The following is an 18,367-nucleotide window of genomic DNA, read 5'->3' on the forward strand; positions in this document are numbered from 1 at the left end:
CTGAGAAGAGGGCCACTGTCTTCCAGACCCTGGAATGGTAGGTCTACCGGCAGCTTGCACTGTGCGCTTGGAAAAGCTGCAGACGTTCAATGCCAGCCCATAAAGGCAGCCAGGAGGGAGGCTTTACCCTGCAAAGCCACAGGGATGGAGCTGCCCAAGACTATAGGAATCTACTTTTTGCATCAGCATGACCTGAATATGAGACATGGAGTCAAAGGAGATAATTTTGAAGCTTTAAGATTTGACTGCCCTGCTGGATTTTGGACTTGCATGGGGCCTGCAGCCCCTTTGTTTTGGCCAATTTCTCCCATTTGAATGGCTGTATTTACCTAATGCTTGTACCTTACTGTATCTAAGAAGTAACTAACTTGCTTTTGATTTTACAGGCTCATAGGTGGAAGGGAGTTGCCCTGTCTTGGATTAGACTTTGGACTGTGGACTTTTGAGTTAATGCTGAAATGAATTGAGACCTTGGGGAACTGTTGGGAAGGCATGATTGGTTTTGACATGTGAAGATATGAGATTTGGGAGGGGCCAAGGATGGAATATGGTTTGGCTCTGTGTCCCCATTCAAATCTCATCTTGTAGCTCCCATAATTCCCATGTGTTGTAGGAGGGACCCAGTGGGAGATTACTGAATCATGGGGGCAGGTCTTTCCTGTGCCATTCTGGTGATAGTGAATGGGTCCCATGAGATCTAATGGTTTTAAAAAAAATGGGAGTTTCTCTGCAGAAGCCCTTTTTGCCTGCCACCATTTCACCTAAGATGTGACTTGCTCCTCCTTGTCTTCTGCCATGATTGTGAGGCCTCCCCAGCCATGTGGAACTGTAAGTCCATTAAATGTCTTTCTTTTGTAAATTGCCCAGTCTAGGGTATGTCTTTATCAGCAGGGTGAAAACGGACTAAGGCTTCTTTGCCCTAACTCAGGACAAGTTTGAAAGGTCATCTGTGTTGAGGTCCCCAAAAGCACCCACAAGTTTGATGATTCACTAGAAGGACTCACAGAATTCAGCATATAGTTGTACTCAAGGCTATGATTATAGCAAAAGGATACAAAAAAGCAAAATCAGCTAAGGCAAAAGGCACATGGTACAAAGTCTAGAGGAAACCAGGTGTAGTTTCTGAGTTCTTCCTCAGTGTAATCACACAGGACACATTTAAGTCTTATAGCACTGAACTGTGACAATACGGAAGCTCATTAAAGATTCAATGTCCAAGGTTTTATTTGGGACTGGTCGAACAGGCCTGTTTACGTAACACATTGCCAAATCCAGACTCCCAGAAGGAAAGTAGGTATTCAGCCTAAACCACACTGTCTGTACAAACAGTCTGGCACAGTGAGCTGCTCTTATGAGTTAGGGAATGGTGGGAGCCCTCCCCAAATCCAAGTTCCCAGATGTCACTCAAGAACCAACCATGCAACCTTGCAGGCATTTCCGAGGATAGCAGTCTCATGCCTATGCTAACTCATTTTTGTGTACTACCCCAGTTTCAGTTTCCTGTGGGGCTCACTAAGGTGCTACCTTTACAGACCTATAAGATAGACATGAGTGGCGGCCTCCATCAACTCTTTTCATTTAATTCACCATTCTGGTCCCTCCAAAATTTAGACAGATCCTGCAAGATGACAGTTGGACTAAGGAAAATTCAACCGACTAGTAGCCCTGATTATGGCTGCTGTGCCAGATGTGGCATCTTTGTTAGAAGAGATTAACATGGCTATGGGTAGATGCCATACAACCACTGATCTGGTGGGTGCCTGCTTTTCCATCCCTGTTAAAGGATAAGAAACAGCTCACAATCACATGAAAAAAAACAAAACAAAACAGTAAACATATGTAGTCTTGTTCCCAAGGCAATGTTAATGATCTTGCTTCTGTTATAATTGAAATAATCTAGACCAGACAGACATTCTATGGAAAATCACTTAGTTCATTTTACTGATGGATTATGTTAATCCAATGGGATGACTAGTTAATTGGAAGGCTTGATAAAGCATATGTGCTCCAGAGGGTGAGATAAAACTCATGAAATTCAGGGGCCTATAACATCAGTAAAATTTGCAGGGAGAAGCGTCCAGTGATTTGGGGCATGCTAAGACATCCCCTCTCAAGTAAGAGACAAATTATTACAATTTGCATGTTCCACTATGAATAAGAAAGCACAATGCTTGACAGGCCTCTTTGAGTTCTACAGGCAGTATATTTCACACCTAGGGATACTGCTTTCCCTTATACACTGGGTAACACCAAATCTGCTAGTTTTGAGTGAGGGCCAAAGCAGAAAAGGGCTCTATGGTAGGTCCATATTGTGCCGAAAGCTGGCCTGCTATGTGGGCCATCTGAACTTGCAGACCCCATATTAGAGTTATATTGGTGGAGGGAAAAGACGTGGAAGAAATTAGAGCAAAACCTCTATGTATATACTCTTTATGTTTCTCTGCTCATTTTATTGAATAACTCAAATGTATAAAACCACGTAACACATTACTGGAGAAAATGTTTTATTTTTCAAATAAATAATGGGAAATAATGGATTTTCTATCTCTCAATTATTTCTGTAATAATTTTATCTTTTTATTAAAACCAAACATATATTTAAGACATTTCACTTTTTCTCAAATTAGACTATGGTATAACTGTAATTATCACTAGCAACCGAAGTCTATTTCCAGAAATTTAAACTTGATGTAGAGAAAAATTCCACATATCAAGTGTTTTGTACCTGACTTTTGGTGCTGAGGTTGAACTGCTGTACTGTGTTCCTGGCTCTAGAGGCCACACCTAGCTTTTAAAGCAAAGTAGAATGAACCCTTGGGTCAGCCTTGGCTGCCAGAGGAACTTCTGGAGTGGGAAGACTTGGGTTTTGCTTTATACAGGACAGTTCTTTCCCGGGCTAGGCTGGAATCTCTGAGAACAGAGGGCTGAGATACATACTATGTTTAGGCATTTGTTTGGAGCAGCAGGGAGGACCTTATTTTTAATCTCAGATTTCTATCAGTAATTGTTTTCCTTTCAGAATAAAGAGAAAATGGGCAGCTCTGGGTCCTTAATGATACCAATATTTTGCCTGTGGTTATTTATTTCTCAGTTATACTAGGTCCAGTGAAAAAGAAGACAAGAACTGAGTATACTACCAATATAAGTAGTAAAAGTGACTGTGGCAATTTTGATAGTGGCAGACTGAGATTTTACTCTTGGCAATGTCTTCTAGGCTTGGTGTATTCTAAGCAGCCAGTAGACTGCTAGATTTCAGATATACTGTGTTTGGATCTACCCTCTTACTTTTCTCCATTGTCCACTGACTTACTTTAATTTACATACTCACAATAGGATGACGGAAAAATAATCTCTATTCAAAACATTTCCATAAAGCCTAAGATCATACCCAAACTTTCCATTAGGGTATCTACTTATTAAGTCAAAATTAAGTAACTAAAATAAATAATGGGTAACTTAAAATAAGAGGTTTTTTATTTTTAAGATGGAGTCTTGTTCTGTTTCCCAGGCTGGAGTGCAGTGGCATGATCTTGGCTCACTGCAGCCTCTGCCTCCTGGGTTCAAGCAATTCTCTTGCCCCAGCCTCCTAAGTAGCTGGGATTACAGTCATGTGCCACCATGCCTGGGTAATTTTTTTTTGTATTTTTAGTAGAGATGGGGTTTCACCATGTTGGCCAGGCTGGATTTGAACCCTGACCTCAAGTGATCCACATGCCTCGGCCTCCCAAAGTGCCAGGATTACAGGCATGAGCCACTGTGCCTGGTCAGGGCTTTTTTTTTTTTTTTTTTTCCAGGTAGGAAAAAGATATGGCCTCAGTGATTTCCTCTTAGCATAAAGCTGATCTTGCAGATATGAGTTAAATCCCATTTAGAGGGAAGGTTTGGAATCCTACATAAAAGTGTAACATGCATTAAAACAGAAAATTCTTAAATACAAAAAATTCAACTGACCATATCTTAACTAATATTAATGTAACACAAAATTACAATAAACAAATAAGCACAAAATGCATTTCAATTTTTGTTACTATGATGAAACAACTGATACTCACATTCTAACTGCTACAGCATGGACTTCCGAATGAGGTTCATGTATGTATACGTGCTTCTAAGTAGAGTGTGGCTTTGGCAAATGGTTTTTATTCTAACCCACAGTATTTATGACTATAATTTAAGTTGCCTTCGGTAAGGAATTATGAGAAAAGCTAAATTTATGACACTTGGATCAATTAGGAAATAACAAGGAATTATTCTTTTGCATATTTGGTAAGAGGCTATTCTAAAGCTGCTGTTTTAATAACCCATTTCTCTAAATAAAATCCCTTGGACAATAATCTACTCCCCTAATTAAAATATTCTAATCCTTTCTCTCCAATTCCTATTTCAACTGCAAGAGCCACAATTATTATTTTTAGTGGTTTCTTTTATATTTTGTATTTTTAAAAAATGTCGGCAATACTACTTTAGATATAAAATACAAAGCAGCATTTAAAATATAGAGCTAGTGCTGGCATTCAGATTTTAGATATACCTTTATGATGAAATAGTCATGAAGCAAAGCGTTCAGACCTGTCAGAGCAACTAACCATTTACAAATCAGATTTATGACATTTTTTATCTCTTAAAGCTATTCTGGTTTACATCAAAGTGCTTCTAGTGAGGAGGAATGATGTACTGTACTGAAAACTGAGACTTCACGAGGGGTCTTCTTAAATTGGCTCTGAACAATTTTAAAAGCCAATAGATCTTCATCATGTGTTATTCTCAGAGTCAATACCACAGGAAGCCTTGTAAAACGATCCTTTGGTATTACTGATAGCTAAAGCACCTTGGACTGAATCCAAGATGGATATGTATTGTAAATGAATTGTGCTTTGTAGTAAAATGCATTTAAAGTAAAATTCAATGAACTTACCATAAAGCACATGTAAGTAAAGGTACTACTTTGAAGCCAAAAATCTGATGTTGCTGGAGAAGTGTCAAATTTCTTCTACTATAGTTTAATTTATAGTTTCTTCTACTATAGTTTAACTAATTTGACATTATTTCTTTAGCTCTGTGACATTTTCTTGAGAGTTTAACATCTTACAATAGTGACCCGGCACTAGTATAGGTCTATAAAAACATAATTGTCACAAGTCACACAAATACATAATTATAACAAATTTCTACATACTTTCAAAAAAGTCTTTGGATAACAACTATAATGCATAATGCTCAGAGAATCCAAAGCAGCACTTTAAATGATGGATATTATTTACTGATGGTAAATGAGATTTTCTAAAAATCTGTACCAATGACAATTTTAGGTAGAACATGAAATTATTTCATGAAATATAGTCCCGTTCTATGCTCTCCTGACAACACTCCCAACAGAAAGCATCCAGTCTATTTGCTGTTTCTTGGCTGATCAGACATTCATCCTTTAATTCCCTGATTGTCTTCCTCAGTGATTTCTGAAAACGTTTTTCTCGGTCTAAAACATTCCGTAGACTTTCCTTTGTATCCTCTAGCTCGGTGATCACATGATCTAATTTATGCTTAAGTTTCTTTGGACTGTCCATTACACTGTAGCTATGTTCCTAAAAACATAAACACCAAGTTATTAAATCAGACAGACATGTAGTTGGAAGAAAGCTCATAACTAAGCCTGAGATGTTTCTTCATTTATAATGCTTACAGAACATCTTTAAGTTGGTGATATTTAGAGGTTTAAGGAATATGGGAAGAAGACGGGGCAGAAGCAAAATTTAGGGTGCTAAGGGCCTCCTTTTACTAAGGCCAGGCATACACAAGGTCTGCAGAATATTAGGAGCACTTATCTCTACGAACATCACGACACTTGCAATGTGTCCTATAGGTTTTGTTCCTTCAATGTGGTGCTGGTAAGTTTAATTTTTACCTATCAGACAAATTTAAATTAAGTTTTTAACTGGATTACTTTATTGGATGGCTATTTTGTTTTATAAGGTATGACAGGAAAAGAGTACTGCAGCAGGTTCTCAGGCCAGGTGATGGGGATTTAGAGAGGACTCTGGTCTTGGGATTTTTCAGAGACAACTCCTCTCAGTATTTATTATGGTTATGCTTAAATTTGCTAGATATGCTTTTTTTCCTTCTTCATTTGAAAATAGGAAAAATAACACTGACATATTTTATAAAGGTACCATAAAATAATGTTGAAAAGCTATTATTTAATATTAAAATTAGTAACAGAGACTGAATTGACCCCTCCCTCAAAGAACCAACAAAGGCTTAAAAGACAGAAAAAAACAGCTTCTAGGATAATGGACATTTGGCAAGGATGGTAGCTATTGTGGACAGATGGGAAACAAAGAGGTGAGACCAAAGACTGCTCCAGCTAACTGCTTGAGAGAGTTTCTAGGCCTCAGGGCAAGGAGGGGAAACCCCGCAGAGCTTAGCAGACTGAGTTAAGAAGGTAGTGCAAAACATCCAGGGAGACCAAGGTGGCTACAGTTCACAGGATGAAGTACTAGGCAGATGAGAGCTGCACAGAAAAAAACTCGAGATATTCAGAGGCTCCCCCTTGATGCCCCTGAGTATTCCACGGAGTAAGATCAGCACATCCATGTGAAAAACTACTCAAGGCTTGAGGAAAGAACAATCAGAGATTGAGTGCCCTGTGCTCACAGGGCATAGGCACTATCCCCACTAGCCAGACTTGAAAATGTCAAGATTCATGGACAGTAAGTATACAAAAGGATTTTGCCTGCACAGTGAATAATAAATAGCCCTATCTGTTCTAGTTCTGTTAATCAAAGTAAAACCTGAAAGGGTCAAACAGTTTCTAACTAACTGTACCCCAGAATAATGCCCAAGAAAACAGGATACAAAAATATCATGGCATGCAAAATTTACCAGGCATGCAAATAAGCAGGAAAGCATTAGTCATACTGAGATACATCAATCAATGGAAACCAAGCTGAAACTGATAGAAATGTTAGAATTAGCAGACAATTAAGAAAGTTATTAAAATTGTACTCCATATATTCAAAAAGTTAAGTACATGAAAGATAAAAAAATACTCTACTAGAATATCTACAGATAACTACGATGTGTGAGGTAAAAAAATATACTGGCGAGAATGGCAATGTATTTTTTGAAATTTGACATTTCAGAAGAAAAGATTAGTGAATGTACATTTACAGTAATAGGAACTATCCAGTATGGACTAGAGAGAGAAAGGAGATAGAAAAAAAATAAAGCGTCAGCAACCTGTTGCACATTTCAGACAGCCTAATATACATGTGATTAGAATTCCTATGGGAGAGGAAAAATTGGGATAGAAAGAAATATTTGAAGAAATCATGGTAAAAATTTTTCCAAGTTTGACAAAAACTATAAACTGCTAAATAAAAAAGCTCAACAACAAAAATTTTTTTTTGAGATGGAGTTTCACTCTTGTTACCCAGGCTGGAGTGCAATGGCACAATCTTGACTCACTGCAACTTCTGCCTCCTGGGTTCAAGCGATTCTCCTGCCTCAGGCTCCCTACTAGCTGGATTACAGGTGCCTGCCACCACGCCCAGCTAATTTTGTATTTTTAATAGAGATGGGGTTTCTCCATGTTCGTCAGGCTGGTCTCGAGCTCCAAGCCTTAGGTGATCTACCCACCGTGGCCTCCCAAAGTGCTGGGATTATAGGCATGAACCACCATGCCTGGCTAAAAGCTCAACAAATCTTATCTTAAGCAGAAGAAACGTGAAGAAAATGAAACCAAGGAATATCATCATCAGATTAGGCAAAAGCAGTAGAAAGAAAAAAATTCTTGTCCAGCACGGTGGTTCATGCCTGGCCCAGCACTTTGGAAGGCTGAGGCAGGGGGACTGCTTGAGCTTAGGAGTTTCAGACCAGCCTGGGCAACATGGAGAAATCTGGTCTGTACAAAAACATACAAAAATTAGCCTGGTATGGTGGCAGATGCTGATAAGTCCCAGCTACTCAGGAGGCTGAGGTAAGAGGATTGCTTGAGCCTGGGAGGTTGAGGCTGCAGTGAGTTGTGAATGTGCAGCTGCACTCCAGCATGGGTGATAGAATAAAAACCTGTCTCCAAAAATAAATAAATAAATAAATAAAAAGTTTTTAAAAAGACAAAAACTCTTAAAAGCCAAGAAAAAAAGGTATTAGGTACAGAGAATAAATCTGACAATTAAATTTTTCATCAGAAACAGTGCATGTAAGAATACAGTAGGGCAACATTTTCAAAAATACCAAAACCAACTGCCCCTCCCCCAAAACTGTTAACCTAGAATTTGATACCTAGTGAAAATGTCTTTCAAGAGCGAAGGGCAAACTTTTTAAGAAATAGAAATGTTGAAAGAATTCATCACTATAGGAAATTAACATTTTTATAGTTGCACTGTAGGAAATGTTTAAGTAAGTCATGTAGGTAAAATGATATCAGGTGGAAATATGGACTGACACAAAGGAATGAAAAGCCTTGGAAATGGCACCTACATGGATAATTATCAGATTTTTTTTTTCTTATTATCCAAATCTCTTTAAAGAATAACTTACTGTTTAAATAAAAATAATAACAATAGGGTGTGGAGTCTGTAGCATATGTAAAAGTGAAATGCATGACAGCAATAGCACAAAGATTGAGAAAGGAAAAATGAAAGTATACAACTATAAGATTTTTGCATATGAAGTGGAATAATATCACTTTAACATAGTCTATGATAATTTAAAGATGCCATAAACCTAAACACAGGCACACAGGCCAATGGACAAGAAAAGAGAATGCAGAAACAAATCCACACACCTATAGGGAACTCATTTTCAACAAAGGTGACAAGAACATAAACTAGGGAAAAGACAGTCTCTTCAATAAATGGTGCTGGATATCCAAATACAGAAAAATGAAACTAGACCCCTACTTCTTACAATATACAAAAATCAAATCAAAATGATTAAAGAATTAAATCTAAGACTTCAAACTATGAAACAACTATAAGAAAACACTGGAGAAACTCTCCAGAACACTGGTCTGGGCAAATCTTTTTTTTTTTTTTTTTTCTTTTTTGAGACAGGTTCTCACTTTGTTGCCCAAGCTGGAGTACAGGGGTGTGATCAAGCCCACTGCAGGCTTGATCTCCTGGGCTCTAGCGATCCTCCCACTCAGCCTCCTGAGTAGCTGGGACTATAGGCATATGCCACCATCCCCAGCTAATTTTTTTGTATTTTTGGTAAAGATGGGGTTTCACCATGTTTCCCACGCTGGTCTCAAACTCCTGACCTCAAGCGATCTACCCAGCTTGGCCTCCCAAAGTGCTGGGATTACAGGAATGAGCCACCATGCCTGGCCTAAAGATTTCTTCAGTAATACCCCACAATTACAGGCAACCAAAGCAAAAATGGACAAATGGTATCACGTCAGGTTAAAAAGTTTCCATACAGCAAAGAAACCAATCAACAAAGTGAAGAGAGAACCCACAGAATGGGACAAAATGTTTGCAAACTATCTATCCATCTGACAATGGATTGATAACCAGAATATATAAGGTACTCAAAAAACTCAACAGGAAAGAAATCTAAAAATTTGATTAAACGCTTGGCAAAACATCTGAATACACACTTCTCAAAATAATACATATGAATGACAAATAGGCATATGAAAAGGTACTCAACATCACTGATCATCAGAGAAATGCAAATCAAGTCAACAATGGGAAAATATCTCATGCCATTCAAAATGGCTTTTATCCCTAAAACAGGCAACAACAAATGCTGGCAAGGATGTGAAGAAAAAGGAAACCTGTATACTGTTGGGGTAAATTAGTACAACTACTATGGAGAACAGTTTGGGGGTTCCTCAAAAAACTAAAATAGAGCTACTGTATGATCCAGCAATCCCACTGCTGGGTGTATACCCAAAAGAAACGACATCATTATATCAAAGGGATATCTGCACTCCCATGTTTGGTGCAGCTCTTTCACAATAGCTGATATTTGGAAGCAATCTAAGTGTCCATCAACAGATGAACGGATAAAGAAAATGTGGCACTTAAGCACCATAGAGCACTATTGAACCATTAAAAAAAAAATGAAATTCAGACATTTGCAACAACATGGATGGAACTGGAGGACATCATTATGTTAAGTAAAATAAGCCAGACACCGAAAGACAAACATTACATCTTTTCACTTATTTGCAGGATCTAAAAATCAAAACAAATTGAACCCACAGAGACAGGAGAGTAAAATGATGATTATGAGAGGCTGGTAAGCGTGGTGGGTAGGGGGGAAGTGGGGGATGGTTAATGGGTACAGAAATTTAGTTAGGCAGACTGAATTAAGATCTAGTATTTGGGCCGGGCGCGGTGGCTCAAGCCTGTAATCCCAGCACTTTGGGAGGCCGAGGCGGGTGGATCACGAGGTCAAGAGATCGAGACCATCCTGGTCAACATGGTGAAACCCCGTCTCTACTAAAAATACAAAAAAAAATTAGCTGGGCATGGTGGCGTGTGCCTGTAATCCCAGCTACTCAGGAGGCTGAGGCAGGAGAATTGCCTGAACCCAGGAGGCGGAGGTTGCGGTGAGCCGAGATCGCGCCATTGCACTCCAGCCTGGGTAACAAGAGCGAAACTCCGTCTCAAAAAAAAAAAAAAAAAAAAAAAGATCTAGTATTTGATAGTACAACAGGGTGACTATAGCCAACAATAATTTATTATATATTTAAAAATAACTAAAAGTATAATTGGATTTTTTTGTAACATAAAGGATAAATGCTTAATGTGACAGATACCATATTTACCCTGATGTGGTTATTATGCGTTGTATACCTATATATGTCTCATGTATCCTATAAATATACATACTTACTATGTACCCACAAAAATAAAAAAAAGATTATTATAAAGCTGTATTAATCAAGATAGTAAAAGAGATCTACATTCCATGCTTGCCTCTAACATGAACAAGCAATGAGATAAATAAATAAATGCAAGCTTGAATACTCTGTATGTGTATGACGGAGAAAACTTAAAAAGAAATAGCTATTTTTTATTACATATTTCATATAGAAATTATAGCAGTTAAAGGGAAGAATTAATTATTTCCTTGGTAGAAATATCCTTCCAGAAGCTTTCTTCAATTAACGACATTATGTAACCAAAGGATTAACTATCTCTATTTTGCTGTTGCATATATATAAATTACAATGACCTCAAGAAGCAATATTAACCCCTGGATTTTGCTAGGATTCTGAAAAATTTCATTCTAGTGGAGAGGACATATTCATCTTAAAAGTATTAACATGAGCTCAGTAAGTCATTTACTTACAAAAATGAACTGGGATTGGAATTCTTCAATACATGAGGAAGAACCGACAAGATGGTGATTGTAGTTAGTGGCTGGAAGGGTTTTGAGGCTGAAGTTTTTTCTACAATGAAGCTTTTCTCTTTTCCCCTGTTAAGAATAGTTAGTAACAATCATTGAGATATTTTTGTCCTTTCTTACATTTTTTATCCTTCTTAACTTTTATAGTGAAGTTAATACCACATTTCTTTTCATGGAAATTTTACAAGTCAGTACATTCTACCAGATAATTTTAAAAGAACTTCCTGAAAACAACTCTAAGCTTCATCTAAAAACACAAATTCTCCTAAAAAGGAAGAGTGTAGGAGGTTACACCCTACAAGCTATTAACACAGTAACAATAATTAAAATAGTATGCTCCTTTCTTAGGACTAGATAGAAAAACCTAGAAATAGATCATCAAGCAGATAGCTGCCTTTAGGATAAAGGTGGCTTTCTAAATAAGTAGAGTAAGGCCACAAATCATGTAAAAAATCAACTAATTGAGAAAAGCAGTCATATCCTTTAATATAATAAAGCACAATGAAATTCCACGTACTGAAAATTTATGTAAAAAAGAAAACTACGAGGAGGTAGAAAAAATACAGAGAATATTTATATAATCTTAAAGTGAGGAAGCTAATCTCATATAACAAGAGAAAACACAGAATTGACTACATTTAAAAAAAGCCTGAATTTCAAAGAATATAACAGAATAAACCCATGCCATAACTAGAACTCAAGAAAAACAATAAAAAATAACCAGGAAGGAATGTAGGAGAAAGGGGAGAAAAAAAAGGAACTGCAACGTAGATGGCAGTTAAATGATTCCTATCCTCAACAGCCAGTGTTTTTACAAAACAGCATAGAAAAAGATAATAGAAGGGGACCTGAATAAGTAACTCACAAAAGAATACAAATATCCAATAAACTCATGAAAAAACGTAGACATGCATGAGTATTCATAAATAGATTAAAACATTAAGATGCCATTTTGCCCATCAATTTCAGCAAAGTTTACAAATGCAACTTATACCAAGGAGTTTTTTTTTTTTTTTTTTTTGAGACGGAGTTTCGCTCTTGTTACCCAGGCTGGAGTGCAATGGCGCGATCTCGGCTCACCGCAACCTCCGCCTCCTGGGTTCAGGCAATTCTCCTGCCTCAGCCTCCTGAGTAGCTGGGATTACAGGCACGTGCCACCATGCCCAGCTAATTTTTTGTATGTTTAGTAAAGACGGGGTTTCACCATGTTGACGAGGATGGTCTCGATCTCTTGACCTTGTGATCCACCCGCCTCAGCCTCCCAAAGTGCTGGGATTACAGGCTTGAGCCACCGTGCCCGGCTATACCAAGGATTATACCAAGGGTGGGTAGACATTGTTATGCATAGCTAGTAGGGGGAGTAGATTGGTGCAAGCTTTCTAATGAGATTTTCTCTAATGAGACTTTGGAAGATCTTTATCAAAAGCTAATCTTTAAAAATGTATATAATCTTTGATCCAACCATTTTATTTGCAGGATTTAGTTCAAGGAAATAAGGATATGAACCAGCTAGAATAGTGTTCATTTTAGTGCTGTTTAAAATAAGGAAAGTTGACAGCCTATACACATTATTAAAGATTGATTATATACACTATTTTTTATATGTAGGATCAACTGCTATATGGTCAGTAAAAATGGTCTATAAAATTGATACCACTAACTACTGTTAAGGTTATGGAATGAAAGGAACTCTTATATGCTGATAGCGGGACTATAAATTTGCAAAAGCACTCTGGAAAACTATGGCTATGGCAATATATACTCAAGCTGAACATCCACATCGCCAGAACCTAGTAATTCCCACTTCTAATTGAAGCATATATATACCCTATAGAAATGTGTATATAAATGCAACCAAAAGACATGCCCCAAAATGTTCAGAACTACACAACAGCCCTAATGTGAAAAACCACACCAACGTTTATCAATAGTAGCATGAAGAAATTAGTTTATTTGTACAATGGAATACTATATAGCAAAGAAAATAAATGGACCGGTATCTCAAGCTACAATGTGGATGACTCACACAAGATGTTGAGCTAAAGAAGCCAGAGTACATACTGTAGACAGGACTCCATTTATATAATTGACAGTGACACAAGTCAAGACAGTAGTTACTTTTGGGGGGTAGTGGCTGGGAAAGCATATGAGGGAGGCTTCTGGGGCACTTATAATGTTTTATATCTTGGTCTGAGGGGAGTGACATGATTGTACTCACTTTTTGAAAACTCACTGATTTGTATACTTATAAATAAGGGTCTACAAATATGTTTTACTTCAATATAAAGTTTAGTTAAAAAAAGTGACAGTCTATATAGGTTTCTCTTAAACATGTGATCCACAGATCTGCAGCACAGAGTAGGATGCTTGTTAGAAAGTACACTCCAACTTACAGATGTAAGAGTCTGTATTTTAAACAAACTCGCTGGATAATCTTTATGTAGGCTAAAGCTTGAAAGCTATGGTTGTAGGAAAATACTTAATGTCATGGAGAATAGGAGTTAATAGTGAACTCTGAAGCCAAAATGCCTGGAATCAAATCTAGCCTCTGTCACTTAATAGAGGTGTGACCCTGGGGAAAGTCATTCTAGCTCTCTGGGCCTCAGTGTTTTCAAGTGATAAAATGAAAATAATAATAGTACTTACCTCATATATTCTTTCAAAGATTGAGTTAATAGATATGTAAAGTACTTGGAATAACACCTGGCACACAGTACACACTAAGTTAAAAAACCCAATAAAGCAAAGAAAGGAAAAGATACAGAGTGTAATTCTATTTCTAGAAGGTTATCTATATAAATACAGATGAATTTATATAAAGCATATATACAAATCATTACAAAGATATAGATCAAAGTGTTCAGAGTATTATTTATAGATTATGTGATTATTATCTTTATGTTATTTTTGCTCCTATTTTCTAAAATGAAAAATTTGTTATAAGGAAATCAGTATTTTTTGAAAGTTAGTAAGTTACGGCTTATTTGATTTGTTATACCCATATTTCTCAAGTTAAGGTCCTCCTAACATTGTATAGCTAGATGATACCTTGGTAGTAGGAAAAAAACAAAAGCCCTAGAGCAACTTTCCCAAGATACTGTATATTCATTAGTATAAAAGAAAGTGAGGCATTCTACAAAATGACCAACTGCAAAAAGTGAGCAGGACTGCATGAGGGCAGGTATACTTCTGGCTACTTTTCTTGTTTTTAGCTGCCAGGAAGGAGATCCCTTTCAATGGAGGCTCTTCTTGAATTTTCCACCTTGGATAAATCAATCAGTCTACAGGTTCTAGAAATTCACTTTGAGGTACATAAAGTCAAGAGAACTACTGAGAGTGAGGCAGCCAACCCATGGGAGTATTCCCGAGAAAAAACACAGAATTCAATTAGCGTTTACTTATTCAACTGTTCTACCTTCTTTTCCTGACCTTTTCTTCTCCTGTTCTTATCTCTCTTTTTTGGTTTTCTTCCTTTTGATCCTACCTAGACTTTAAGCTTGCATGTATGTGGCTCTTACAAGTACTTTAGTCCTGTTATTGGTTCTGCTCTTGACTTCTGTCCCAGTGTTAAGGACTGCCAATTAGGAACGTCAGTTTTACATTCTTATGTTAACTTCCATTTTTAGACAAAAATCTCGAGTTATGCTAATTCCTAAAGTCAGTCCACTTCACCAAACCTTAGTAATGTACAAATATTTATGAGTGGTTACTGGTAAAATACTCCTACTATGCATTACAAAAGTTGAAGATGCAGTCTACAAATTTAAAAACTTCAAGAATGGACTTCAAATGAATAAGCAGACAATAAATATGTTAGCAAGAGTGGTGAAGGTTCTTCAACAGTATAAAAAGTGAGCAATGATGGTAAGTAGTATCTCATAAACAAACCTGTAGGTGATATGGAGAATCAAAGATAGAAGGTATGACTCCAGGTTTCAGTTTAATGTTTGGAGCACTTCTGTCAAAATCTGTCTTCTTAAAGTGCCTCGAACACAACACATCTCCTTTTTTAGGCTCCCAAATGCCGGCTGCATTCACATCAAGTCTTTTCATTGCTAATACCCATTTCCTTTTGATGTTTTCATCTGTGGGAAATCTAGAAAAAAATACAAAAAATATTTTAAAATCAAATGTCATTAATATATAATTGAATTAAAGCTGTCATACAATTGTAACTAAATTGATTTGTTAACTTTTTTTTTTTTTGAGACAGAGTCTCACTCTGTTACCCAGGCTGGAGTGCAGTGGCTTGATCTTGGCTCACTGCAACCTCTTCCTCCCAGGTTCAAGCAAGTCTCCTGGCTCAGCCTCCCAAGTAGCTGGGATTACAGGCACAGGCCACCACACCCAGCTAGTTTTTGTATTTTTAGTAGGGGTGGGGTTTTACTGTGTTGGCCAGGCTGGTCTCGAACTTCTGACCTCAAGTGATCCACCTGCTTCGGCCTCCCAAAGTGCTGGGATTACAGGTGTGAGCCACTGTTATTAGTCTTGAGAATTACAATATTTAGGAAACCATAATTCATGCTTTTGTAACTTTCAGTTTTAATATTCAGATTTTTGTGCCAATCATGCTGCAGATACATGGCCCTCGTTTCAATTTTTCTCATATTATAAGAAAGAAAAGTTTCAGTGGATATTAGCATCTTATAGTAAGATCCACAATTGAAGATATTTATTCATCTATAGATGATAAAAGAATTATCACTTAGGCCTTTTCCTATCTGAAATGATACCCAGAATTCGATAAAAAGGGCCCATTGTAATTCCGTTCCTCTTCAGCACCAGAAAATTGCTTGGTACAGCATACACAGCAGGTCTACAGATGCCCAGTGAAAGAATGAAGAGAATAGCTGCAGAGTATGGAGTTCTGGAGATCAGAGCTATTTTGAGAGATTTGAAGGCCAATAGCCATATCTTACTCAATTTTCAAGCTGATTCAAATTTTTCTGAAATAAGGTAGGTAATATATGCTCATTTTTGATTTCCTTATATCTAACAAAGTAGCTCGGAGATCTTTCTCTAACACATAGCACAGTGCCTGGCACAAAAGCAGCAAAATAAACCTTTAGCAAGTGAATGATTACTAGATCGTATTACTCTTTCACTCACTCTTTCATGGCTTTCAGGAGAATGGCTAAAATATGAAACTAAAATCACCTTGATTTATTTGCAACACATATAAAGATCTCTTGGTCTGAACTTGTAATTTATGTTTTTTCCTACAACCTATGCTTGATCTATTTCTAATTAGAAACAGCAATATATCTTAGCAAAGCTCCTTCATTCACACTGTAAACTACATGAAAACAACATTGAATTTCTTTGGCTGTATGACAAAATGCAAAGTAATAATATTAGCAAAAGTGAGCCTTATGGTATTTTTTTGTAAACCAGTCTCTGATACCTTGGCAGGTATCTTAAAACGTTTAAACTAAATTATAAACATGTAGAGGTATCACGATGTCACTTCAAATTTAACAAAAAGGGTATTTAAAAAGGATTTGGGAACTAAAGTTCAAAACTGAAGACTTAAGTAGAACTGTCTTTTGCTTTTTATAACATGGCCAAAGTATTTGGCTTAACTACAGCAAAATCTTACACATGAAATGTCAGTCCTTTTAACTTCGAATTTGGCAAACAGCGAGAAGCACATCCAATGGCGGAGCAGCATTTCACCATTTTAGCAACTCATAACAGAACTGAAAGAAAATTAGAATGTTAAGAGTCAGTAACTGGAAAGCTGAAGGGGACATTTTTCTTTTCCCAGCGTTTTAGGAAACATGAAATCAGGTTAGAAAGCCAAAGACAAATAGCTTCTTCTAACACCTGTAGCTTTGCTTAGAACATTTTCCAGCGTCTTGGCTCTTTAACAAGGTGAAACATATTTAGCTATGTACCCTGAGGCATCTGATTTCCATTTTGTCGGCCTGTACACCTCTCTTCTACCTTCTAATGGGTACCATGTTCTCTGTGCCACAAAGCCTTTTGCACACTAACTCCTACTCATCTTTCAGCCCTCAGCTTGCATCGCTTCCCCAAGGAAACATTCCCTGACTCTTGAAACCCAGATTAAATCAGAGCTCCTCTAATACTAGCTCTCACAGTACACACACTTCTTCTTCCTAGCACTTTTCCAAATTGTAACTACATTTATTGCAGTGACAGCTCTTATTAATGTCTTCCTCCTCCAGCAGTTTTGTTAGTTTCATGAGGGCATGGTGGAGTGTGTCTATTTTTTCTCACTTTTTGTCCTCATGGTTTAGCTGGTGACTGGCAATAGTGAATGTTAGTACATACTTTGAATGAACAGCAAGTAAACGGGAAAGGGAGGAAGCAAGGGGCACTTCGAGGTGCTAGCGAGTGCCCTGGCGTCCAAGAGCTGCGCGCGGGACCCACAGAGCCCAGGGCCCGGGCCGAGCTCCGCCCCTTTCTGCAGGTCCCCGCCACCCGGGAGAGAGGGAGGGGCCGCCCTGTCACAGGTAACGATGCGCCCCGAGAGCGTCCATTCCTCAGGGGCCAACCAACGTCTCCGCGCCGCTGCAGCCCACCTCGCGCCGAACCACGCCCTGAGATTTCGGCGGGTAGCGATAGGGGGAAAAGAAGAGGCAACCTAAGAGTTATTACCGTTAGCAGCGAAGACTGCGACTAACGTCAACGACGGAGACTGCGTCTGCCCTCGCTTCCGCCTCGTAGTCCCGGGAACCGGAAATCCGTCTGCCCCGGGTCACGTGCTTAGGAGCCATATTAGCGCTGGTGACCGTTGCGGCTGGGAGGGGGTGTGCTAGAGCGGCGCAGCTTGACTGGGCGTGGTTTTCATCCTGTGGGAAGGCTCGGTGGAATGTGAGGGGAGATGGAGGAGATGGCGGCGACAGCGCGGGAAGATGGCGCGAGCGGTCAAGAGCGAGGGCAGCGGGGCTGCGAGCACTATGACAGAGGATGTCTCCTGAAGGTGACGCCTTCAATGGGCTCTTCCCCGACGAGCTTCCGCTGGGCTGGGCTGGACTGG

At 38.3% G+C, this 18,367-nt stretch overlaps 2 protein-coding genes across 4 annotated transcripts in view; one reads left to right on the top strand and one right to left on the bottom strand.

The window, feature by feature from the left end:
* Positions 1 to 2,487: 2,487 nt before the first annotated feature.
* On the bottom strand, positions 2,488 to 18,087 carry THAP6 (THAP domain containing 6). 2 transcript variants are annotated; one of them, XM_017514754.2, is made up of 5 exons: positions 17,986 to 18,087; positions 16,961 to 17,060; positions 15,250 to 15,457; positions 11,305 to 11,430; positions 2,488 to 5,582 (listed from the first exon to the last, which is right to left on the bottom strand). In XM_017514754.2, exons 2-5 carry the CDS (start codon positions 17,038 to 17,040, stop codon positions 5,328 to 5,330), a joined length of 669 nt encoding a protein of 222 aa, XP_017370243.1. In that variant the 5' UTR covers positions 17,041 to 17,060; positions 17,986 to 18,087; the 3' UTR covers positions 2,488 to 5,327. The 2 variants fall into 2 exon arrangements, with proteins under 2 accessions (XP_017370243.1, XP_017370244.1); XM_017514755.2 differs by lacking the exon at positions 16,961 to 17,060 and having other exon boundaries at positions 3,651 to 5,582; positions 17,986 to 18,074.
* Positions 18,076 to 18,367, top strand: part of RCHY1 (ring finger and CHY zinc finger domain containing 1) — a 39,284-nt gene continuing 38,992 nt past the window's right edge. The window contains exon 1 of one of the 2 annotated variants that reach the window (XM_017514749.2): positions 18,076 to 18,310. In XM_017514749.2, the coding sequence (XP_017370238.1) occupies positions 18,212 to 18,310 (99 nt within the window). In that variant the 5' untranslated portion in view covers positions 18,076 to 18,211. The remainder of the gene's footprint in view (positions 18,311 to 18,367) is intronic. The other variant, XM_017514753.2, reaches the window with a different exon arrangement.

The sequence above is a fragment of the Cebus imitator genome, unplaced genomic scaffold (genome assembly GCF_001604975.1).
Source record: "Cebus imitator isolate Cc_AM_T3 unplaced genomic scaffold, Cebus_imitator-1.0 Scaffold537, whole genome shotgun sequence".
Taxonomy (NCBI): domain Eukaryota; kingdom Metazoa; phylum Chordata; class Mammalia; order Primates; family Cebidae; genus Cebus; species Cebus imitator.